The 21,788-nt window shown below is 46.7% G+C and overlaps 1 protein-coding gene across 3 annotated transcripts in view; it reads right to left on the bottom strand.

Moving 5' to 3' along the window:
• zswim5 (zinc finger, SWIM-type containing 5) overlaps window positions 1–21,788 on the bottom strand; it is a gene marked incomplete at its 5' end in the record, with an annotated part of 55,522 nt that overhangs the window by 5,128 nt on the left and 28,606 nt on the right. The window contains 14 exons of one of the 3 annotated variants that reach the window (XM_079284603.1): window positions 1,198–1,279; window positions 1,984–2,147; window positions 2,270–2,427; window positions 2,825–2,960; window positions 3,049–3,151; window positions 3,942–4,093; window positions 6,365–6,502; window positions 6,609–6,755; window positions 7,487–7,663; window positions 7,815–7,991; window positions 9,007–9,157; window positions 10,391–10,539; window positions 12,004–12,172; window positions 12,298–12,485. In XM_079284603.1, the coding sequence (XP_079140729.1) occupies window positions 1,198–1,279; window positions 1,984–2,147; window positions 2,270–2,427; window positions 2,825–2,960; window positions 3,049–3,151; window positions 3,942–4,093; window positions 6,365–6,502; window positions 6,609–6,755; window positions 7,487–7,663; window positions 7,815–7,991; window positions 9,007–9,157; window positions 10,391–10,539; window positions 12,004–12,172; window positions 12,298–12,485 (2,091 nt within the window). Of the gene's footprint in view, window positions 1–1,197; window positions 1,280–1,983; window positions 2,148–2,269; window positions 2,428–2,824; window positions 2,961–3,048; window positions 3,152–3,941; window positions 4,142–6,364; window positions 6,503–6,576; window positions 6,756–7,486; window positions 7,664–7,814; window positions 7,992–9,006; window positions 9,158–10,390; window positions 10,540–12,003; window positions 12,173–12,297; window positions 12,486–21,788 lie in introns of all 3 variants that reach the window. The other 2 variants (XM_079284602.1, XM_079284601.1) reach the window with 2 other exon arrangements.

Here is a 21,788-nt window from a genome sequence, read left to right as displayed (position 1 = left end):
ACAAGAGAGGAGAGAAAAAACAGAGAAGATAGTGCGCTTTATTCTGAAACGGGAGCTCATTAGCATTCAGAATCATTCAGAGTGATCTCTGAAGCTCAATGCTGACGAACAGTATCAGTTCATTTCCGGGTGTTATTTTTGACGATTAGTTCCTGTTTTTTTCAGTTGAAGAATACTTTGAAACTAGGCAACTGCAACTTCCGTATGCTTTATGCCGGGATTACTGTCATTGCCGCTACGTCACTCCTTTGAATTCCAAATATGGTCATTTCAGTTCATTGGTTTGCGAAAAAACCAACACGGCGACGCCCGTAATCCAAGATGGCGATGGCAAAATCGCCAAACTCGAGGCTTCATAACGGCCGTCCACAATCCGATGGGTCACGATGACCACGTCCACTTCTTATATACAGTCCGTACTTGAAATGAGGGGCGTCTCAACTTAAAGGGGAACACCAATAAATAACGCGTTATATCTCCATGGCCTCGGAAGGTTCTTGTGAACCTGAGCCAGAAACAAGAGAATGAAGTCTCTAACTAACTTATATTTGATACCCAGATGAGCTTTTATTCTATCAGTGTTCTCGGTTGTGAAACAGAAAATGTACCCATAAACTCAAACCATCCCTCTGGGTGCTCTCAGTGTCATCCGTAACAACTTTCTCCATTCATCGTCTCTGGAGCAGTTCCACTCTTGATACTTGATGGCATTGCAAATTGCACTCTAGCTTTTAGCTTTGGGAGAGAGTTGTTAGCTTTGGGAGAGAGTTGTTAATATGTTTTTGATTGTCTTGGACAATAGGAATAACATGCATGAGTATTAAAACTGGGCGTAGTTGCCCTTATCATTTATCCATACCTTTAGTAGTCATTGTACTGTTGCTCGGTTGCTTTTGTACCAAGTGTAGTATCACACACACACCTCGACATTGTTCTCGAAAGGCTCAACATAATATGACTGAAAGCTTTTGATTTGGACAGCGATACACTGTAATGAATCAGAACTCTGCCACCAGGCGCCACCTATCGTATGATCTCACCACTGGAGCCCAGACGGTGCCAGTGTATCAGACCATTATAGACGGTAAACTTCAATTGAAGGAAAATCATTGATGACAATATTGTATAATTAGACCATGAATCCTGTTTTACTGGTGTGTGTGTGTGTGTGTGTGTGTGTGTAACGGCCTCACATACCGACTTCAGTGGCACAGGTTACCAGCCAGCGGACCATCTCTCTCCTTCTCCAGTTCAGTGTGGACAGAGTCATCCTCATCACCTGTGAAGCGCACACACATGCAGAAACATGAGCTTTTATTATCCCGCTACTTTGTAGAGCAATAAGAACACACATTACATCAAGTTTTTCTTTTTTTCGAAAGAATATTGACATGACAATTGAAACATTTCCGTACCTTTACCAAACAAGTGAGCATAAAATGTGAGATTTCTTTTACGATTGAACAGTTAAGCACAGCACTGCATGTCTCCAGTGATGACAGCCGGATCCAAAAGTGTGTTGGTAAATGACCTCGATGATGAATTGCGACGCTTCCATTCCCAGCACTTTATTAGCACTTTTGCGGACAGGAATTCCGCCGATGCTCTGACTACCAGCGGGGAAGAGGCGGGTGAAGCTGCAGCAATGCCGCTGCCTTGATGATCTGACAGAGCGTGTTCCTTTTTTTCCTCTGTGTTTACTGTGGAACCCAAAAGGCTTAATTACGAGGTTTCTCCTCAATCGAGAAACGGCGAGACGCTGTGTGATGTTTTCTCTGTTCATCTGTAGCGACGCTGTGGAGGCCCGCGCAAATTACAAGTTCAAGGAAACTGTTGCATGTTTTGACAGGCGACCAGTGCTCAGATTTGTGTTTTGTGGTTAAATGATTTATGAAAATTGCTGACTCGCCCTCATACCTCGCCTGCTCTCTCAAACGTGCACACACGCGCACACGCACACACACACACACACACACACACTACCTGCAGGCCCAGCTCCAGTGCCACGTTGAGCAGCGTTATATCTGGCGGGTTGTCTGCGGGTGTGGCTATCTTAAAGGCGTCCTGGGCCAGTTTGAAGATTAAGGAAGAGGAGTGGATGTTTTTCTGGATGGCCTCCAGCACCGTCCGCAACCTCAACATGTCACCTGCAGGCAAACAAAAAATATATATATATATATCATAACAAGCATCCACTGTTAAGAAACATCCAAAAGGGGACATTTCAGTGACCAGCCGTGGGTGCGCGGATGTGTTAGCGGCGCGATACCTTTAGCAGCAGTGAGCATGGTGGAGGCCAGCTCGCACTGCTGGGACTCCAGGTGTCCCAGCGTGAACCAGCGCGGGTATCTGCTCGGAACGATGGAGATGCCGTGATGAGGGTGGCCCATGTCCCCGGAGCCCGCTGAGGACTCCAGCACCGGCAGCCTGACGGAAACACACAACAACGTCGCATTGCTCACCGCGCCTTTAGTTCTCAGCAAAGTCTGGCGCCAGTTCCAACTAAACCAGGGAGAATTCCATCGTTGAAATTTGGATCAGAAAAAAATGAAATGCTCATATTTACTCTAAAAAGCCAGCTGGTTTATAGATGCTACAGGGGATGTAGTCTAATGTAAAGGCGGTATTGCAAAAGATCCGACTACATTTACTCGTAATTAATCATAATACTTAAAAATCGGATCGCCACGAATGGCTTCTCTACCTCTAAACACACTTTAACAAATATTAGAAACCCCTTTCAGTCTAATGCACATGCTAGAGGCTCCAAAATCTAAATATAAAGCTAAATATACTTTATACTTTGCATTGTTTGCAAACTGACCTCATGGCGCGAAGAGCCACCTTGTACGCCAGGTCGGCGTCGTGCGGCAGCAGGGCAGAGAAGAGGTACTTGGCGAAGGTGTGCATGGGAACACACTCCCTGTGGATGACCTCACCGAGGCCGCTGAACGGACCGGCTGGACCAAAGAGAGAGAGACAACGAGACGGTTAGTTTTCCTCCTCAATGTGAAAGAGCGTCGCGTGCGAAAGGCCTCGTCACGGTACCTTCCAGCAGCTGTATGGCCTGTTTCCGAAGAGTCTGGACCAGCAGGTCATCCAGCTCCAATTCCTGAAGTTTTACGACAATCTGCTCCTCGTTTCGACACACCTACAACGCAATTCACACAGTTTTATTCACTGCCATCGTAAAACAAATCCACACAACTTGAGGAACAATTGGATAATTTCATATCAATGGAGTCAGTGAGATTTTGTTATTTTAGTTCAAAGATACACAGATCCAGAACCATGATTTAGAACCGTTTAGTGAGAGAAAATAACAAAGCACGTTGGTTTAAAGGTTTAAATACTTTCTTAAGATTGTGAGTTGGAGCTGCTCTCGCATTTTCGTGCGTCTGCTGTTACAGTACACACGACAGAGATTTATTCTATTCCACCAGGACGAGGTCCTTTGGGTTCGAAATGCAATTCTTGACATTTAAATTCTTTTGAAATTCCATGTGTGCGCTCTTACATTGCCTCTCTTTCTCTTCAGGCCTTTGGATTGTCTTGCTGTTGAAAGTGATTTGTGATTTTGGGCGATACTAAATCAATTCAATTGAAAGATGTTTTCCAAATAAACGTTGCCCGGGCCTGAAACATACATATTGCTGCTGAATCCCAAGACATTAAGAAACATTTAAAGCAGATTACAATGCACATAAATAAATGGATTCATCTTCATTCGTGCGGTGGCTCGTTTCTCGTTAAACACAATGCTGTGACCTTTCCTCTCTTTTTTTGCGTGGCAATTGCTTTGCAGAGACATTTAATCACAGTGATTCTCTACTAGTGAGACATCGTCTACACCGGGCAAATTCACATCGCTTGTTTTAATGTGCAGCAAACAACAAATGCAGTTAAGTTACCCAATGTGGTTTTTTCCGGGACTATCGTACCTTATCCTGAGCGTAAAGGCCCTCGGGCATTATCCTCTGCTGGCCCATACCCATCAGAGCCACCTCTAAGGCCAGAGTCAGGTAGGACTCCCCTCCGTCAGGACTGCCCCACACGGGTACGTGGTGGTAGACCGGAGGCCTGGGGTCGCCTTCTGAGAGGAAAGAAATAGAACAATTTAGTGACTCGAGCTGAGATGCGTCTGGTTTGATGAACCGAAATGCTATTTATTTTTTTGCCAGTCATCAGTTATCAGTCATTGTGTGTCAAGCTGATTCTGCTGCCCTGTCAATCTCAATCAATGAGAGGAACGGGCGGAGGCGTTTGACCGAACTCCCAGTGCAGTTGAATCCGGGACGGATTGCTGCGTGGCCAGACAAACGGCCACAAAGTACATGTAGGCCTGCGTGTGTTGTGTTGACAGAGACCTCGTGAATACTGCAGCATGTCTGAAAAAAGCTGAAAACTTGTGCGACATTTAATAAATACAGCATCCATGATGGACTGGGATCACTGATCTGAAATGGCCGCTAACCCTACAACCGATGCTCGACAGCCATGAGTGAGAACAGATGCTACGAGAGTCTCAGCTGTTGATTGGTACCCGTTTGTTCTCTCCCCCCCCCCCCATCCCATCATTGTGCCTAGATCCCCTCAATCCTGTTTATTCTACGGATGTGTGTGTGCGCCTGTGTGTGTGTGTGCGCGTGCGTGCGTGCGACTGAGTGTACACATCTAGGGAAAAGGGGAGTCAGATTTTTACAGGCTTAACCCCAGCATTAACTCGTTTGTTTTTCGGCCATGGGCTGTTGACTCATTGGTTGCTTTGAAAAGATCAGAGGGGATAACTGCATTTTCATTGGTCGACACAAGGTCTGCCACCCTCCCCCCAGGCAACCCCCCCCCCCTTTCATGTCTATTAACAGATGTTTCCAGCTGTCTTCCAGAGGGAAATATAGCATGATGACCAGGCCCCACACACACACACACTAAACAGATATACCACTCTTCTCAAATTCCCAAAACAACATAAGACAATCATTCCTTCCATCACCAACACACACAGTGGTCAGCATTGTTTGGAGTGACAATAGTTCCCTGTAGCCTGGTAACAATGGGAAAAGCCAACCCCTATTCCGCTCTGTTGCAATGGCCACTGGTGGGGAAAAAAAAGGCCCTGGGTGGGGTGTGAAATGCAAAATGGTGATGGTTCACACACACACACACACACCAGGAGTGTGGTCTAAATGAGCGGGGTGTTCCAGCACGGTCCAGATGCTGGGCTGGTTCATAGTTACGTCTGCAGCACAATAGCGCCGCTACCTCTACATATAGGAACGTGGAGTCCGTTGTCTAACGGGTCACTGCTGGTGTTGCACTGCATCAGCGGGTGAAGTGCGCGAGGAATTCTACCTCGCCTTTGCCCTCGCATTGTGTGAGAGGAGGTTTGTGGTTGAGTCCGTGTTTCGCGAGAATACCTGGGAAACAACGTGTGGCCACAACTAATACTTTAAAGTTGAAAGTAATAAGTCATTCGACATGGCGGAATGATATTCTTCTGAGAACATTCAAAACATTCCTCTCATTTGCTGCCCCTATGAATTGTTAGGTTGCTGCAGCTCTGAGCAGCACTCATTACTAATGACTGCTCATAACGGAGGTGAAGCTTGTTCTCAGCTTTGCTCACCATGTCGCGGTAAAGAGCAGTGTCAAAATGTCATTTCAATGTAAAATACATGAATTGAAAGTTAAACGATACATTTGAGTGAGCCTGTACTGAGGAAAGTGAATCCACGACACTGAATACTTTCCACGCCTGAACCTCGACTCATGACGAGCCCTCTCATAAACCTCGAGAAAGACTTTTGTTTGTTGGTCTGCAAGCAAAAGACACTGCGGGGCGAAATGATGCAACAAAACAAGAGCAGTCGCGGGAATCCTGCTGAAGTTTGGAAAGGCATCAAGCATGTCGGCCATTTTGCCTTTTAAAGGGATAGGTTTGATTTTGTTGTAGCGCTGAAATGAACGCTATATTCACAATATTTCCACTGCTTTACCTTGTCGTACGAAAGGGGGGCAACACAGTTTAACAGGGCACGGTGAAGATGCAGCACTTTATGTCGACAATGTTCGTTTTCTGTTCATCTTAGTATTCCATCTTTGAGTATTTTATTGCTAAAACAAATAGAATGATGGCCGTACTCCTGTCTGCTTCTCTACACTGGGAGCGTGCCGACCGCCATCTACTGACTATGGATAAGCATCTCATACAACACTACTTGAAAAAAAAAAAAAAAGTGAAACTAGCCCTTTATTAGAGTGATTAGTCTCAATACAAGTCTGCCTTGTTTTGTCAGAGTTGTGATGGTTTCTCATGATAATTCCCAGAGAGAGTGAAAGGAGAAACAGCAGCACATCTTCATACCTTCTGTGTCCATCGTGTTGTCGTCGTCCAGGCGACAGGTTTCGGTGAGCGTGGTGAACAGACAGCCGATGGGGTCTAAGGGATGACCTACCCAGCCTTCCAGGTTGGTGGTGGAAGTCACGCCCCTCTGGAGAAGCTCTGAGAGACGACGAGAGCGAGAGAGGAATATTACAATTACATTTCAACACTTTAACACAAAACAATTACAGCACTATATGTGTGTGTGTGTGTGTGTGTGCGTTACCTTTCTTTTGGTGTTTGTAGATGTCCATCTGTCTCTGCTGCTGGAGGCGGAGCGTGTTGATGATGGCCACGGCCAATCGCAGCGCTTCCCTGGAGTAGCCGTGGGAACGCAGCGCGTCGACGCGAGCGCATGCCGTCGGGACGTGGTCTGTGTGTGAGACGAGGTGGAGTCAGGACAGCTACACACACGTGCACCACTGAATGAGATGGACGCGCACGTACACACACACGCGCGCCGTACGGTCACAGGCCTGCCACTTTTCATTCCGAACACACACAAAGTGTCGTCAGTAAACACACACACACACACACACACACACACACACACACACACACACACACACACACACACACACACACACACACACACACACACACACACACACACACACACACACACACACACACACACACACACACACACACACACACACACACACACACACAGTGCAGTCTCAGCAGAACGCCAGTGTGCATCTGATAGCTGGCTTAAGTTGCAAAATCGGACAGATCTTAGCTGGAAGCTGCTTACTGCGGATACTGGCCTCAATATCAGCAGAATAACTGTGTCTGTGTGTGTGTGTGTTTGTGTTGAGATTGTGTGTGAATGGAAGTGCCACAGAAACACTGACGCTCTTCCTGAAAGTGATTTTCTCGACTGTTGTAATGCAGAAAGTAGTTGAGTGTTGCTCAGAGCATGTTTGTAGCATAAATAAACGTATTATTTGTCGAAATATGACACAACAGGTGAATACAATTCTTTATTCCTGTAAATGAGTAGTGAATTACTGCTGATACTTTCAGTTACATTGAGGTGTCCTCGCTCATGTCGAGTCCAAATAAGGACGCGGACTTTCTGAGGAGTGAAATGCGTCTCACCCAGCCAGAGCGGCAGGCCCTGTGGGTTGAACAGCAGGCTCTCCCCCTCTCTCTGGTAGGACGGAGACATGTAGTGGTCACTGCTGATGATCCTCTGGAGGTGGCTGTCCTGCCAGTGGAGGTCGCAGGCCTCGACGGCCCGGCTGAACACCGACCTCCTCGGCCTGGACAGAGAGTCTGAGAGAAAAAACACCACACATACTCAGTCACGGAGAGCGTCATCGCTGTCGCATCTCATTTGTCCCAGAGTCCCGGCGTTCGAGTTCATCTCTATCCCGGTGTGTATTCATGCGTTCGTGTTGTGCGTGTTTGTATTGTTCGTGCTGACCCTGTGCCAGGTTGCTCTGCGGAAGAGCGTTGGTGATGTTTGGAAGCTCGCTGCCGTAGTTGCCGTCCTCCAGCGGGCAGACGTCCAGGTCGCCCCACTTCTTCAGCTGCTTCAGCCAGCCGCTCTTCTCCTCGCTCTTACAGTGGGGGTTGAGCACCACGCACACCCACAATGCACCTGGGGAAAGGAGGGCGGTCAGAGGTCGGGATGCAAAGGAAGCAGTTGAATTCTTTCTCCGGACCATTAGGAATAATCTTTTAAGAAAATAAAGCCCGTTTAGCCTTTCTGAACTCCCTCGCTCCAACAGGAGCAACCTGACGATGATGTCACTCCTGACCAACTGATTTCAGTCCTAAAACAAAGAATAACGTTTTATTCCCTCCAAGACAGTTTTAGACAGAATCTCTACATGTATTAATAACAGGAGCACAAATGTTGGGAATTGGCAGCTTTAAACACAAAAAAAACAAAAACAAAAACACTACAGCTGGAGTGATTCGTCGATTAATTGATTTGTTAAGTTACTTTGATGACTTGATTTTGATCATATAACCGGTCATATTTAAAAAATATTCTCTTGTTCATGCTTGTCAAATGTGAGGATTTAAGGGTTTTCTATGTTATATATGACATTAAATTCAATATCTTTGGGTTTTTGTACTGCTGATTGAACAAAATAAGCAATTTGAAGATGCACCGTGGGCTCTGGGAACGTTTGATTATATTCAAATTATCACCGACCAAATAATTGATCGATTGCTGAAGAAAGCTCACCAAGGCTGAATCACCACCAGAGGACAATACAGCGGGGGGGGGGGGGACTATTTGTGGATAAGATATGCGTTTAGTCGTGTTTTTAGGACTCAAAAGCTGAAAAAGTAAACTCTGCACTAAACTCTCTCTGCGCGGAAAATGATCCGGCAGCAAACCCCGACCGTCTGGCTGCCACCCCCGTCTGTGTCTGTGTCATGATCTCCCTCGCTCACCCAGGAAGTGCTCCCATTGACCTCCTAAATGCTGAGATTGATTGCAGAGAAGCTGAGCAGCTGTATTGATCGGCAGCCTTTATCATTCACTCTGTGTGGGAGCGAGAGGGGAGGAGAGGCCCGAGCAGGAGGAGGAAGAAGAAGAACACACACACACACACACACGCACAGGGTCTTTTTGACAGTGTGTTTCTGAGCGTTCTTACCTAGCTCATCCCAGAGCTGCCGACACTTATCCGTCATGCCGGTGCCCTGTTGTCTCCATAGCGACAGCCGGGGGTCTGCCATAAACTGTTCCGTTATGAGCGTCAGCATCCGGGCGCCGTTGGAGTCCCGCATTCGTAGCATCTCCCTGACCTGGAAAGACCCGGATAGTGCAGGCTTAGTCACTGCATGTAATTCACGAGACTCCTTCCACCAGGTTAAAGGTCAACACACACAGACGCTAACGGGCAGAGAAGGAGCATCAAAAACAAGGCCTGCCATTTTGGTTTTGCAAGCTTTAAAAGGGAGGTTTCTTTGTTATCTTTGGACAAAGCCAGACTAGCTGTTTTCACATGTTGCTAAGCTAAGCGAAGCTAAGCTAAGCACCCGCCCTGGCTCTAGCTTCATATTGAATGGACAGAGGTGACAGCGTATTCCTGAAATGTCAAACTGTTCCTTTAATACTTCTAGATGGTAGAAGCGTGCGTCTGTATATGTGACACATGTGGAAATCTTTAAAATCAGAGTGAAAAGACAAAAGCAGGATTTCTGGCAACACGCATATCATAGAATATACATGAGGTCTGTGTTAGATGGGCTGAGGTGAGAAGTGCATTCATGAATCCTCTACATTGACTTTGAGGATTTGCAAAGATATATTCAACCGTATTCAAGGCCGCTTAATGCCTCGAGTTTGAATAATACAGTCAAAGAAGTCTTCAGACGCTCATGTGACCTGCAGGTGCCCCGATTCTTTGTGCCATTCTCTCAATGTGGAAATCATACTTTCCTAGAGATAAGTGGTTCGAGTTCGACATGGAGGGAAACAGGAAAGAAGAAATTCAGACTAAATGACATGTAGATATAAGAGTTTCTTTTTATTCAGTTTAACAGAAAGTGTTACAAACTGACAGTGGGGGGTTTGAATTCATCAAGCTGGTAAGGGTGACACCAGACACTTAGAGATGCATTATGGGAATTGTAGGATTGAGCTTGATCCATATTAGAGACTACAAATCAGGATATCTCAGCGTCTGCTGCATCGATTTTCTTTCTTTTACGAGTCTCCCAAAGTGCAATCCTGAATTACTGGAGTACCCCTTTAAAATATGTCAATGTTCAAAAGTGGTTGTTACAAGAAATGTAACAAAGACTCTTCAAAACAACATCCTTTTGAGTTAAATGAATTTAGAACCTCTTTGTTTTCACTCGTGGAGTTTCATACTTAACAAAGTAACACAGTGGAGTCTAACTGGTCATTGGTGTGTTCAGATAAATAAACACTGATTTTACTCATCAGTGATGCGATGTTGATCATGATAATATCAATCGATACATAAATCCCAGCCACACAAAGCAGCAGACACAGGACGTGGTGATGTGTACCTTAGCGAACATGGAGTTGAGCTGCTTCCCAGAGCCGTAGTATCCTCCCTGTGAGAGAAACTGTTTGACCTGCTCCCTGACTTGATCTTCGTCCAGATGCCAGCAGTTGTCATCGTCAATGCTGGCGCCTGCAGTCGGGTCCGGAGCACCTGGGAATACACACACACACACACACACACGCACACACACACGCATTAAACTCGGACAAAAAGAATACACAAATAGAGTTTACCTTCAGACAGCCTCACTCGCAAATGGTTCCCTTACCTCTATCCTAACATGTCGCTCAAGATGAAGCTTCATTCATCGTTGACATTTAAATTCTGAATCACCATTCAAATGCTCCGCAAATATGACAACACCTTCATTCAAAACTTCATTAGAAAACCTCAATAAAAGCTTCAAATGTGAAAAAAACACGCGTTTACAGCTCTAATGGATAGCTAGCAATCCAATCGGACAAACTTTCTGGATGAATCCAAATCTCTGGTGACTTATTACACCGATACTGCTCTCACAGGTATTTCTTTGACATTTAACTTACAGTGCACCCACTCGACACTTGAGAAAAGCGGCTCGTTTTATGCTAATCGCACGCTGAGGGGGTATAAGGCCGGCGGTATTTTTGTCTTCTTGTCGGCATGGTGGGTGCGCGTGTGTCTGAGCAATACAACGGGGAAACGTAGATATGCTCAGAGCGGGGAGGCTGCTTTGATCTAGCAGGAAGCGAGCTGAGGAAAGCCCAGAGATGTGTTTCCAACTTGGCTGGGAGTACGCAACGGCAAACAGCAACATTCCTCCATCAAAGAAAGCCTCGCTCCCTGGATCGACTGAACTCCAACCCCCATGATCCCCCTTGTCAAACACAGACGGGAAACGCAGCGCCGGGGCTTCCTGGACAGGAGTGCTGGGGAATGTCAACATTTAGCGAGGCGGATGAAATGGTGAAACAGGAAAAAAAGAAAAGACTTTTGTTTGGAGAGAGGATGTGTCTAGTTTGTCGTTTTCCCAGATGCAGGTCTGTTGTGGTTCTCCTATTCTTTTTCATCTCTCCGGTCCTTTCATCTTTCCTCTCCTTTCCGTCTCCCCGAGTGCCATTCCTCCCTTCTCTTCCTCTCAGTGTCCCTTTCCTTCTCCACACATCTCTCTCAACCTTCTCCTGCATCCATTTCATCATTCACCTCTTTCTTTTTTCTTTTTACTCCTCCCTTCTTTCATCAACACACTCCTGCCACTGGAAGGAGGCAGTCACTGAAGAGAGAGGGAACTAAGAAATCAAACGAGCCATTTGAAGCCCGCCTTGCTGCTTGGCTGGAGTAATCAGGGCTCGGACATACGGCGGCTGTCGGCTGGCATACTTTAAGTCTGGGTGCTTTTAAGTCTGGCCTGTCGCTGTGAAGATATCGCTGCGAAAAGATGGACAGCAGCTCAGCAAAGCTGCCTTTTCAACAATTAAGAGAAGCGCCGTGCTTCTCCTATTTACTGCCGTGCATTTATGACATTAAAAATCAGTTCTAGGTGGATAATTGAGGCATGAAAGTTCTTTTTAAAATCACACAATCGTGCCACTTTTCACTTCATAGTCGAACTTGAACTGAAGTTTGTCCTCTCACCGTGGACCTGGTTGATCTCAGAGTTGGAGGAGAGGATCTCGTCGGCCAGTTTCTGGGCCGTGGGCAGCACCTCGGTGTGGTGGGCTGTGATCAGGTACTGGACCAACTTCTGCAGCTGATCCCGGTTCATCTGGAACAGCGTCTCCGAGATGGGCAACCGCAGCTTCACCTGTATCAGACACACGTGAGTTGATCGATGAGCTTTTTACAGAAGAGCGAGTCGCTGACTCCAGCGGTACGTTCACTGACTTCTCCCAGACGCCGACGTGTGTTGGGTGGCGACGCGGTTAGTACCTGCTCAGGCTTGCGAATGCGGTACAGAGAGAGCGCCACCACGTGGGCGCAGTAGAAGATGTCCCTGTTCCCGCAACCGCAGGTGACGGAGGTGATCTTGCATCGGTCGAAGCTGATGGCCACCTTGTGGGTGACCTCGGGTTCCGACGACGTGGCGGGTTCAGTGACTGTGCCACTGAGGTGAAAACCTGCGGAGACACGGAGGAGGAAGAAGAGAGAAGTGAGTTTCATCACACACAGTGACAGAAAGAAAAGCCACATAAAAACAGGTGTTCTGACTGACATTTGAATGCCTGCCCGACGATAACGCGCCAGGTGAACATCAGAGGTTTCCATTGCTTTTAAAACAGAGTTTCCAAAAGCTCACATTAGACACATGATCATGTACTTGATATTGTTTCCCCGGGTTTCTCTAAAGTTAAGGTGTTAGCTTCCACCCGGATCTTGTGTGCAGACTGCCGAGGAGAGAAGGAGCATCTGTGGTAATGTGAGCCTCTACAAACATACAGAAGGAACCTTTGGTACTAAACACACGCATCTTAATGAGACTCCGCGCCATCTGATACTCTCCCTGCCCCTCTCTCCTTGTGTCTCTACGCATTTGTATGTGTGCAGTGAAAAGGGGGTTGCTAGGGTGTGATCATTTCCTGCCCACACACACACACACACGGTAGGATAGTAAGGGCAGTAGCCTGTAGAGATGAAATCTGCTTTGCATAGTTAATCTTCAGGGCCTGCGCACACTAAGCTAACCGTTGGCAGCTGTCGGGCTATTGTTGAGAGTCTGGGGGCAGCCATCTCTCGTACCTTCAGCGGTACGTCAGGCATCGTTGGCTCTAGCGGGCCATTACACGCAGCCGTTTGGGCTGATTCGGCACGTTAAATTAGCTTGATGGACTTTGAACATTGACTGCTGGCTCGTTTTTTCCTCTAACGCGTGAGCATGTCGGGCCATCAGCAGACTGACAGCTGTAGTCTGGCCACATGAAGGCCACATGAAGCATTTGATGAATGGGAGGAATACAAAAATACTCAACCGTGGAGTACCTCACGGATCCTGGGAGCGATCCTGGAACCACTTAGGCACTAGTGCCAAAAATGTCAGAGTTATCTTTCATCTCAATCATACTTGATCATCATATCAACAAAGCCGTACAGTCCTGTTTGACTCATTTCGGTTTCAATTTAATTCACCTAAACTTTTACTGAATAAATGAAAGCATGGAGCACAAATGAAGCCATCTCACCGCACTGCAGCCCAGACACTCAATGAAACAACGCGGCGAGAAAAGGAGAACTGAAAATACGAAAAGGTAACGGTGCAACAAAAACAAAGTAAAGGTAAAAAAAGAACGAGGATAAAGCGGACTAGATAGGAGACACGTGAGAGGAGAACAGAGCAGAGGAGGGGAGAGTGTATCTGCTCTGTCCCGTCTTCTCACCGTGACAGGTCAATTATTTACGAGGTGAGGGGTGTGTATGTGTGTGTGCGTACACATTGGATTACTGCATCTCACCAAACCATAGCAACCCCACCGGTGCTTTCAAACTAGAGAGGAGAGAGAGAGAGAGTGAGAGAGACACGAAGGGAGGGCGAGCAAGCTAACTGGAAGGCAATGATATGGGCTATTCTGGGCATGGGTTGAAAAAAAAGTACATGTCTAGAGCTCAAAGTACGTTCTGAACCAAGACCGAGCTCAACACTTCCCACCGGCATAACAGCGCCCCCGCTGTTCAGCCCGACACCTCAACTCCCAGACTGCCAACATACAAGTACCGAACGACGACCTGCAGACACAACAACTAAGATGGAGTTTGGACCGAAAATAGCAGTGCCTTGACAACAGGTACAGGGGAAAATATGAAGCAGGAATTCAAGTTTGGCTCATACGTCGATGAATGTAAAATAGGGATGCACCAATCCGACTTGTTCTTTCCAGGTACCGTCTCAGATGTCTCTAAAGATCGGCAGATGTCCTGAGTAAACACAAGAGAGCACTGGTATGACATCATTGCTCTCCATCCTTAGAAATTTGAATTTTGTACACCTCACTGTACGGAGCTCATTGGGATTATTTGTGTTAGTGAACACACTGAATTTTGACGAAGAAATTGCATTGACAATCTTGCCAGTATAGCAGTATAGTGCAGTGAAAGGGCTTCATTTGTCCTCTACGCTTTCATTTATTTGGTAAAGGTTTAGGTGAATTCAATTTAGATTAGCATTAAAAAAAAAAAAAGATTAAAAATGAATGATAACTTACATTTCTGGCACTAGGAATAATGGAGGTTGCATGAACAGGATTATTGCTCCTTGACTTTCTTTTTCATCGAGCAAGTTTTTAGATATCCAACATTTGATTTCAGTCAGACAGCTGCTGGTTATTTGCTGGAATTTACAGATACATTAAGTGTCATTAGCATTGCAGTGTGGCCCCAGGATAGAGCCAAGATGAACTCCAAGTTTAAGTTGTTTTTATCTCTCCCATTCATCAGATCTGTATCTAGACCTTAAGCCACAATGGCTTGTTGTCCTGGACCTACTGGATTCTGTTCATATCTTTCTGGTACCTGCAGTAACACACCCATGCCAAAGCAGCCCCCCTGCGTTTTTTGTAATGCAGCATCATTTTTGGTTGGCACGTAGCCAAACCATCTGAACTACCCACCATCAGAGTAACATACTTCTCCAGCAACCATCAGAGCCACATGTTAACCACCAAGTGACCTACTGACTGACGAACTTACAAACTGGACCAGCTGACACAGCTACCCATCAACACACCGACCTAGCACCTCGGACCGACCAATCGATTTCCAACGTGACGGACCAACCCAAACGGTCCACTGAGCCAAACCTGGCATCTCCCCATGACAGGATGGTTGAGAGAGAAAACAGCCGGCAGAGGGAGGGAGAGAGAGGCTGATGCATCCGCCAGTGATGGACATGAAGAGTCCTTCGAAATTGTTAAAAATTTCTCCCCTCCCACTGAGTCCGCCTGTCAAACCAATGGTTGAGTAACGCAGCGTGCGGTAATATCACAAATGTCAGGAGAGAAGAAAAGCCTTTCCATTCCTTCCCTCTGTCTTCATAATGGATATACCTGTAGAGCCAATTTTCACTAACCACAGCTCCAAATTTGATCTTCCAGTGCTGAAATCATCACAGCGGAGAGCAAAAGGATCAGGCGGAAAATGGAGGGAGTGCATTTCTTAAACGCGTCGGGGGAACAATTGAGAGCAGACTTCCTTCCGAGCTGTCCAAATAATGTCTCGTCAGTCATCGGTGCACTTGTCTCCAGAAATCCATCTCAAGATGAGCGTAGAAGTTTTGATATACCAGATGATAATGATAATAAAGAATTCCCCACAGCTGGGGGTGCTACTCTGTCTTGACTTTGGACCTAGTAACCCCCCCCCCCCTCCTTCTGTTAGGTCAAAGCCTATTGTTGCTCAGACCACAGGCATGAATGTGATGGTGACACCACTACTCTTTTCACTTTCAATCAAGCCGAAAATGGCTCAGACAGTTCACAGTCCGTCTGTCTGCCCCCCTCCCCCTCCCCTATCTGTTTCCAGTTTCACACGTAAAACACAGCTGGGTTTAATTATCCGGAAGTTTCTGTTTTATGGCATTTATACCTCTGTCAAGTATTTTCCCCACACAACATGGTCATTCCTAACAATTTAGGTAAAAGTTATGCGAGACTTGTCAGATTAGGAGACGGGGCGTTGCGTATAACAAAGCCTTCAGAGTCTCGTGTGATTGGCTCGTTCGTTCATGATTCGATACCACTCTCATATCCGTCTGTAAATATAGAGCTATATATACACCAGCAGCCACTATGAGCGCTCCTTCACAATAACAACATTCAATACGGAGAGAGGAACCTAGGACAGAGACTTGAGGTACTCTGCAGATAATTACAATTTTCTTTCTCCCTTTCCTCAAACTTATATCTAGTCCCAAAGGCTGTACCACTTCCTTTTCTTCATACAGAGTCCTTGTGTGTGTGTGTGTGTGTGTGTGAGAGAGAAGGCTGAGGGAGACATTGTGTCTTCAGCAGATGGGGATGCAATGACACTTGATAAAAAGATGCTGCATCAGACAGTCTGCAGGCACACACACACACACACACACACCATGCTGAAGAAAGTGCGTATGTGCATGTCGTTTGTAGTTATGAACGACGGCACTTTCATTGTGCGTGCACAGTCTTATAGAGCTGCTAAAAACCTCATTCTGATTCAGTTTAGTGTAAACTACGTGAACCACAGCGGCTCCCGCCCTCTCTCTCTTGCGAGAATTGTAGATTTTAATTTGTTTTTCATCTGGACTATTTTCCATCTCAATCAAAATTCACGGTGAAGCCTGTGAGTTGGACTGGGCAATGTGTGATGTCTATTTATGGATCGGAGACCATGAGAAATCAGTTGTTTCGGTTTGTGTGAGAAAACCACAAAAAGTGTGAGGAGACAATAAGAAGGAGAGAAAAGACGACTGGAGAGACCACCATTGTAATTAAAGGGCCCCCCCTCCGATGTATATATACACACACAGCCTCCCTTCCTCCCTGTTGTACGCCATCTGTCACTCGGTGGCAACTCCGCCCACACAATCCAATCAGCCAATCAGGAGGCAGAGAGCTCCCCATGCTCATAGGCCATTAACCCCTAATCAGCTGGGGAGATGGAGCCGGGAAGCGAGCCAAAGTGTACACGCGCGCGCGCGCGCGCACACACACACACACACACACACACACGCACGCACGCACACACACACACACACACACACACACACACACACACACACACACACACACACACACACACACACACACACACACACACACACACACACACACACACACACACACACACACACACACACACACACACACACACACACACACACACACACACACACACACACACACACACACACACACACACACACACACACACACACGTTATTCAACCAAAGCTTCACCACAGGCCTCGGCAGACAGACAGTTAAACCGTACAGTGGATTTTAAAGTTGAGGAAGAGATTTTTTTTTTAAATTTCATTCATCGATTTGACCCACAGTGCTGCACCTACACTGCACACACTTTCCCAAACGCCACTCCTTCATAGTGCCAACCACACAGGGCTGTGTGGCACAGCGGTAAAGATGGGTTGGCAAATTATAAGACATAAAACAGACACCGCAAGCCTTTAGTATATTTCTTTTAATCTCTAAATCCAAAAGATGTTCCCTCTGAAAATTTGTACAGAACAGGTTGCTCCAAACATCTCTGGAGTGTTACATTTTGGTAACTGACATTTATACCCATCGAACAAACTCAATGACCCCACGTAAGGAATCATCAGCGCTGGTCTTCAGCAGCTCCTCACTATACGTACTGTGTACGGTGTGGACCATGACATCAAATACAACGCCAGTAAGCGTGCTGTCCTGATCTGTAGAACTAAAGAGGACAAATGTCTAAACTTCCCTGACTTCAAACTGTCTGACAATAATCTTGGTGTCTGTAGTGAAGTCAAATATCTTGGTCATTTTTTAACAGAACACATGTCTGATGATAACGACATTTCCAGGCAATGTCGTATGATGTATGCACAAGCAAACAGTCTCTCACGTTAGTTTGGTCTGTGTACAGATGGAGTGAAGATGTCTCTGTTCAGAGCATATTGTACTCCACTCTACTGCACACTTGTGGTCAAACTACAAAAAAAAGAGTCTACAGAGACTTCAAGTAGCGTACAATGACGCCATGAGAATACTGTTGAAGAGACCGAGATGGAGTCGTGCTTGTGAAATGTTTGTGGCTGCACGAGTCAACACTTTCCAAACAGTTTTAAGAAATCTCATGTAGAAATTTATCTGTAGACTGAATGACTCTGTAAATGGGATCATACTTGTTTTAACCAACATAAGGTTTAGCACCACACGCTACCAGTCCCAGCTGTGGCGACATTGGTACAGCTGTCTCTTTGTAAGGCATTGCTAGGCCTCTGTACTTTTATTGTTTGTGTCTGTCTTTTTATGTATCTGTCTGTATGGACCCCGAGTCTGAAATAAAGTCGATCCATCTATCCATCTATCTATCTATCTATCGATCTATCTATCTATCTGCATTCATCATGCTTCTCCTCTCATTTATTAAAGCTCTCTGTCTCTGCACAGGTTACTTTGCTCGCTACAAACACTCACCTCCTCGACGTGTACAACCCAAAAACTACAGTGTGTGTGTGTGTGTGTGGGGGGGGGGGGGGGGGGGGGGTCGACACAATCTGGAGTGGCAGTGTGAAACCAGAACAAGCATATTTTGCTGTGATTTAATTGCAAAGAAAAAACCGAAAGGAGGCCGAAAGATGTACATAACGAAGCCGATATGTAAAAGGCCTGAATTTGTGCTTTGTTAGGTCTCTCTGCAATACGACAAGCAAACTACTTTTAAAATACACCCCCCCACCCCCTACAGCCTAAACCCCATGCACGTTGGATGGGGTTGAAACATATGCTCCTCAAACATGCGTGCAAGACAGTTTTCATGAATTTGCTCATTGATATCTCCACAGTGGCTGAATGGATTTCCACCATCCATCAACTGCACTTGAAATGCCCATCTCCCTTTGTGGTTTTGCATGTTGAACTCTTATAATGAGGACCCTTTGAACAAAAGAGATGACCCCCACAGGAACAACAAATAATACTCTTTTCACGGCATGTCCCCCCGGCTCGTCCTCCTCAGACGCCGACAGACTCTGAACACCTCTCTGCTCGCTCGGTCTACGCCAATGACAAATGATCAAGAAACTGAGTCTCCAGCCAAAACGCATCCAGTGGAGGGGGGGGGGGGGGGGTCTACACAAACACGACCACCCGTTCCCCTCAAATCTCAGTGCCCCCTTTTTTTGCAGCAGTAGCCCAGTGCAGGATTCATCCTCCTCCAGCAGCCATCACATCCCTCCCAGCCCGCGGCCCTTCCCATCTCCCATCTGTTCTGACAGCTTCAAGGTTTAAAGCCCCCCCGGTCTCATTCACACACACAGACACCCACATGGCCCCTGTATCAATCAGCCATCTATCGCTGCACAACAGACGTGCATATACGTGCACACACACACTCTGACTTCACCGAATCTTCTCCTCCCCTCTGCCGATCCATCAATCATTCATCCATCCTTCTATCCCTCCCTCCCTCCGCGGTGTTTGCTGATGCGATAACAGCTGATTGATTCATTTGTGATTTCACAGCAGCTCCGTACACACACAAACACACACACACACACACACACACGGCTTGAGATAAAAGCTGTAGCCTCTAACCAGTAGCGAGGGAGGGAGGGAGGGAGGGGGGGAGGGAGGGCATCCTTTAGCTTGACAGCGTCTGAAATCCAATCAAGAACCTCGACCGACTAATCTGAAAGCAAGCTACACGACCTGAAAGCCAAAGCGGTTCAGTTCAAGACTCGCGAACGTTCAGCTGCTAATGGAGAGCCGCTCGGTGGATCCACGCCATTGTGAGCGCAGCACACACAAACAAACAGGAGAGATACATGATGTGATACAAAGCTGACGCAGTGTAGGGGCCTTTGTGTGTGTGCGTGTGTGTGTGTGTGTGTGTGTGTGTGGTACACAGAAGCTGCGTCTGTAAACCCTGTTCACCCAAGGCTAGATTAGAGACAAGAAGGATGCGTTTTGTGCGACCACATACAAAGAGGGGCTTCTATTGTTTATTAATCGTCTATTCATTTATTGGAACTACAAGGTGTGTATCTGCCGTTTTACAGCCACTCCACGCACATGTGCGGACAAAGCTGAGTTCCGATCTGGTGCATCCGATCACAAAAGTTGAATTGAAAACCCAAGTGCCATCCCGGCCATAGAGGTGTCCTCTCTTTCTCTTTGGTTCTCCACTCTGCCTCTCCTCTCTGGCTGAGACAGACATGTCATGACAGTTGGTTGCCACAGCAGTTACCATCACCGCGATGTTACCATAGCAAAAGACACAATGGCCAGACTCGTGCACTTACAACAAAGCTGAACATTTGTCTGCAGCATTATGGCGCATGCTGTTTCTCCTTGTATCACTACTACTCCTCCTAGCTGGAGCGGAAACCTGGAACACATGTGTCTCTCACACACACACACACACACGCACACACGCACACACACGCCAGCTGTAAAAAAAAACTACCTCGGTGGATTCACCCTCCAATGTGCCAGCTTACCAAAATCATGCACACACATTTACGCATGTGTTCCCCACTTAGCGTAACCACCCATACAGGTGAAAACACACGCAGCACATGATATCTGCTACATGCATGCATCCTTCCCTGCAGCGAGCCATTCATCATGCGCGTGCGCGTCTATTCCGCTTATCTTCGCGCCTCAATGTAGGAGGACGTGAGCGTCCGTACGCATCGGCGGAGAGCAACGCATGCAGTGTTAATGTGGTTATGCACACACACGCACATTCACACACACGGATTTCCTGCCCGTTGTCCCCGTCTCTCTCTCTCTCTCTCTCTCGCCGCTGCTCTTTTGTCTCTTCTCGCTCCATCTCTCTCGCACTTTGCCCTTTTCCTAAACCAGCCGTGGCCTCGGCCGTGGGTTTGTTTAATATGGCGTTACGCAAAGGGGAAAAAAGGAACAACCATCTGCCGCATGCATGCAGCCGCCGTCTTAGGGACAACAAGGGCTGGCATCACAATGCCTCTTTGGTTAGTGTGTGTTTTTGTGTCTTCAAAGCACAAGTCTGCAGGGCAAGATAAGTATGCGTTTAAGAGGCTTATATTGCGTTTCAGGAACTGAAGGAGACAAAATGGCTCCATTCTGAGTTGGCTTGCACAACACAAGGAACGGCGAGGTGGCGAGAGAAACATAAAGGACAGAAAGCGGCCGCTCTGATGCCGTTTACACACACACACACACACACACACACACACACACACACACACACACACACACACACACACACGAGGCAACAAAGCTGAGCATTTGTAGTTTGCGCACAAACACAAAATCGGGCACAAAAGCCGAACATTTGAAATACAAATCCAGCTTCATGAATCAGCGGCTTGTTTACTGTACGGATGGAAGCAAATGTTTGATGAAAGCAGCCAAACCGATGTCTGAAGACGGAACAGAAGGAACTTCAGAGACTCTCTGGTGATGAGTGACCTGGCACTCTCGAGGAGCCTCTGAAGGCAGACATGCCACACACACACACACACACACACACACAATTAGCCAAAAATACACATAATTAAGCAGCTTTTTGATGTCTTGCAGCGACTGAAAGTGGCCTTTCGGTACAGTGTGTCGACAATATTTCATGGTGTGCTCCAGCTTTTACTTCCGGCAAACAGAGCTGCAAAAACACTTTGACTTGCCACTCCTCTACAAGACAATAACCTCAGTTAATTTTAGAAGCGCCGTTTGGATTCTCAGCGCACACAGGGACATGTTCAGTCCA

The sequence above is a fragment of the Melanostigma gelatinosum genome, assembly GCF_949748355.1.
Source record: "Melanostigma gelatinosum genome assembly, chromosome: 15".
Classification (NCBI taxonomy): Eukaryota; Metazoa; Chordata; class Actinopteri; order Perciformes; family Zoarcidae; genus Melanostigma; species Melanostigma gelatinosum.
Note: the sequence above shows the minus strand (reverse complement) of the source record. Positions and strands in the feature narration are given on the sequence as shown.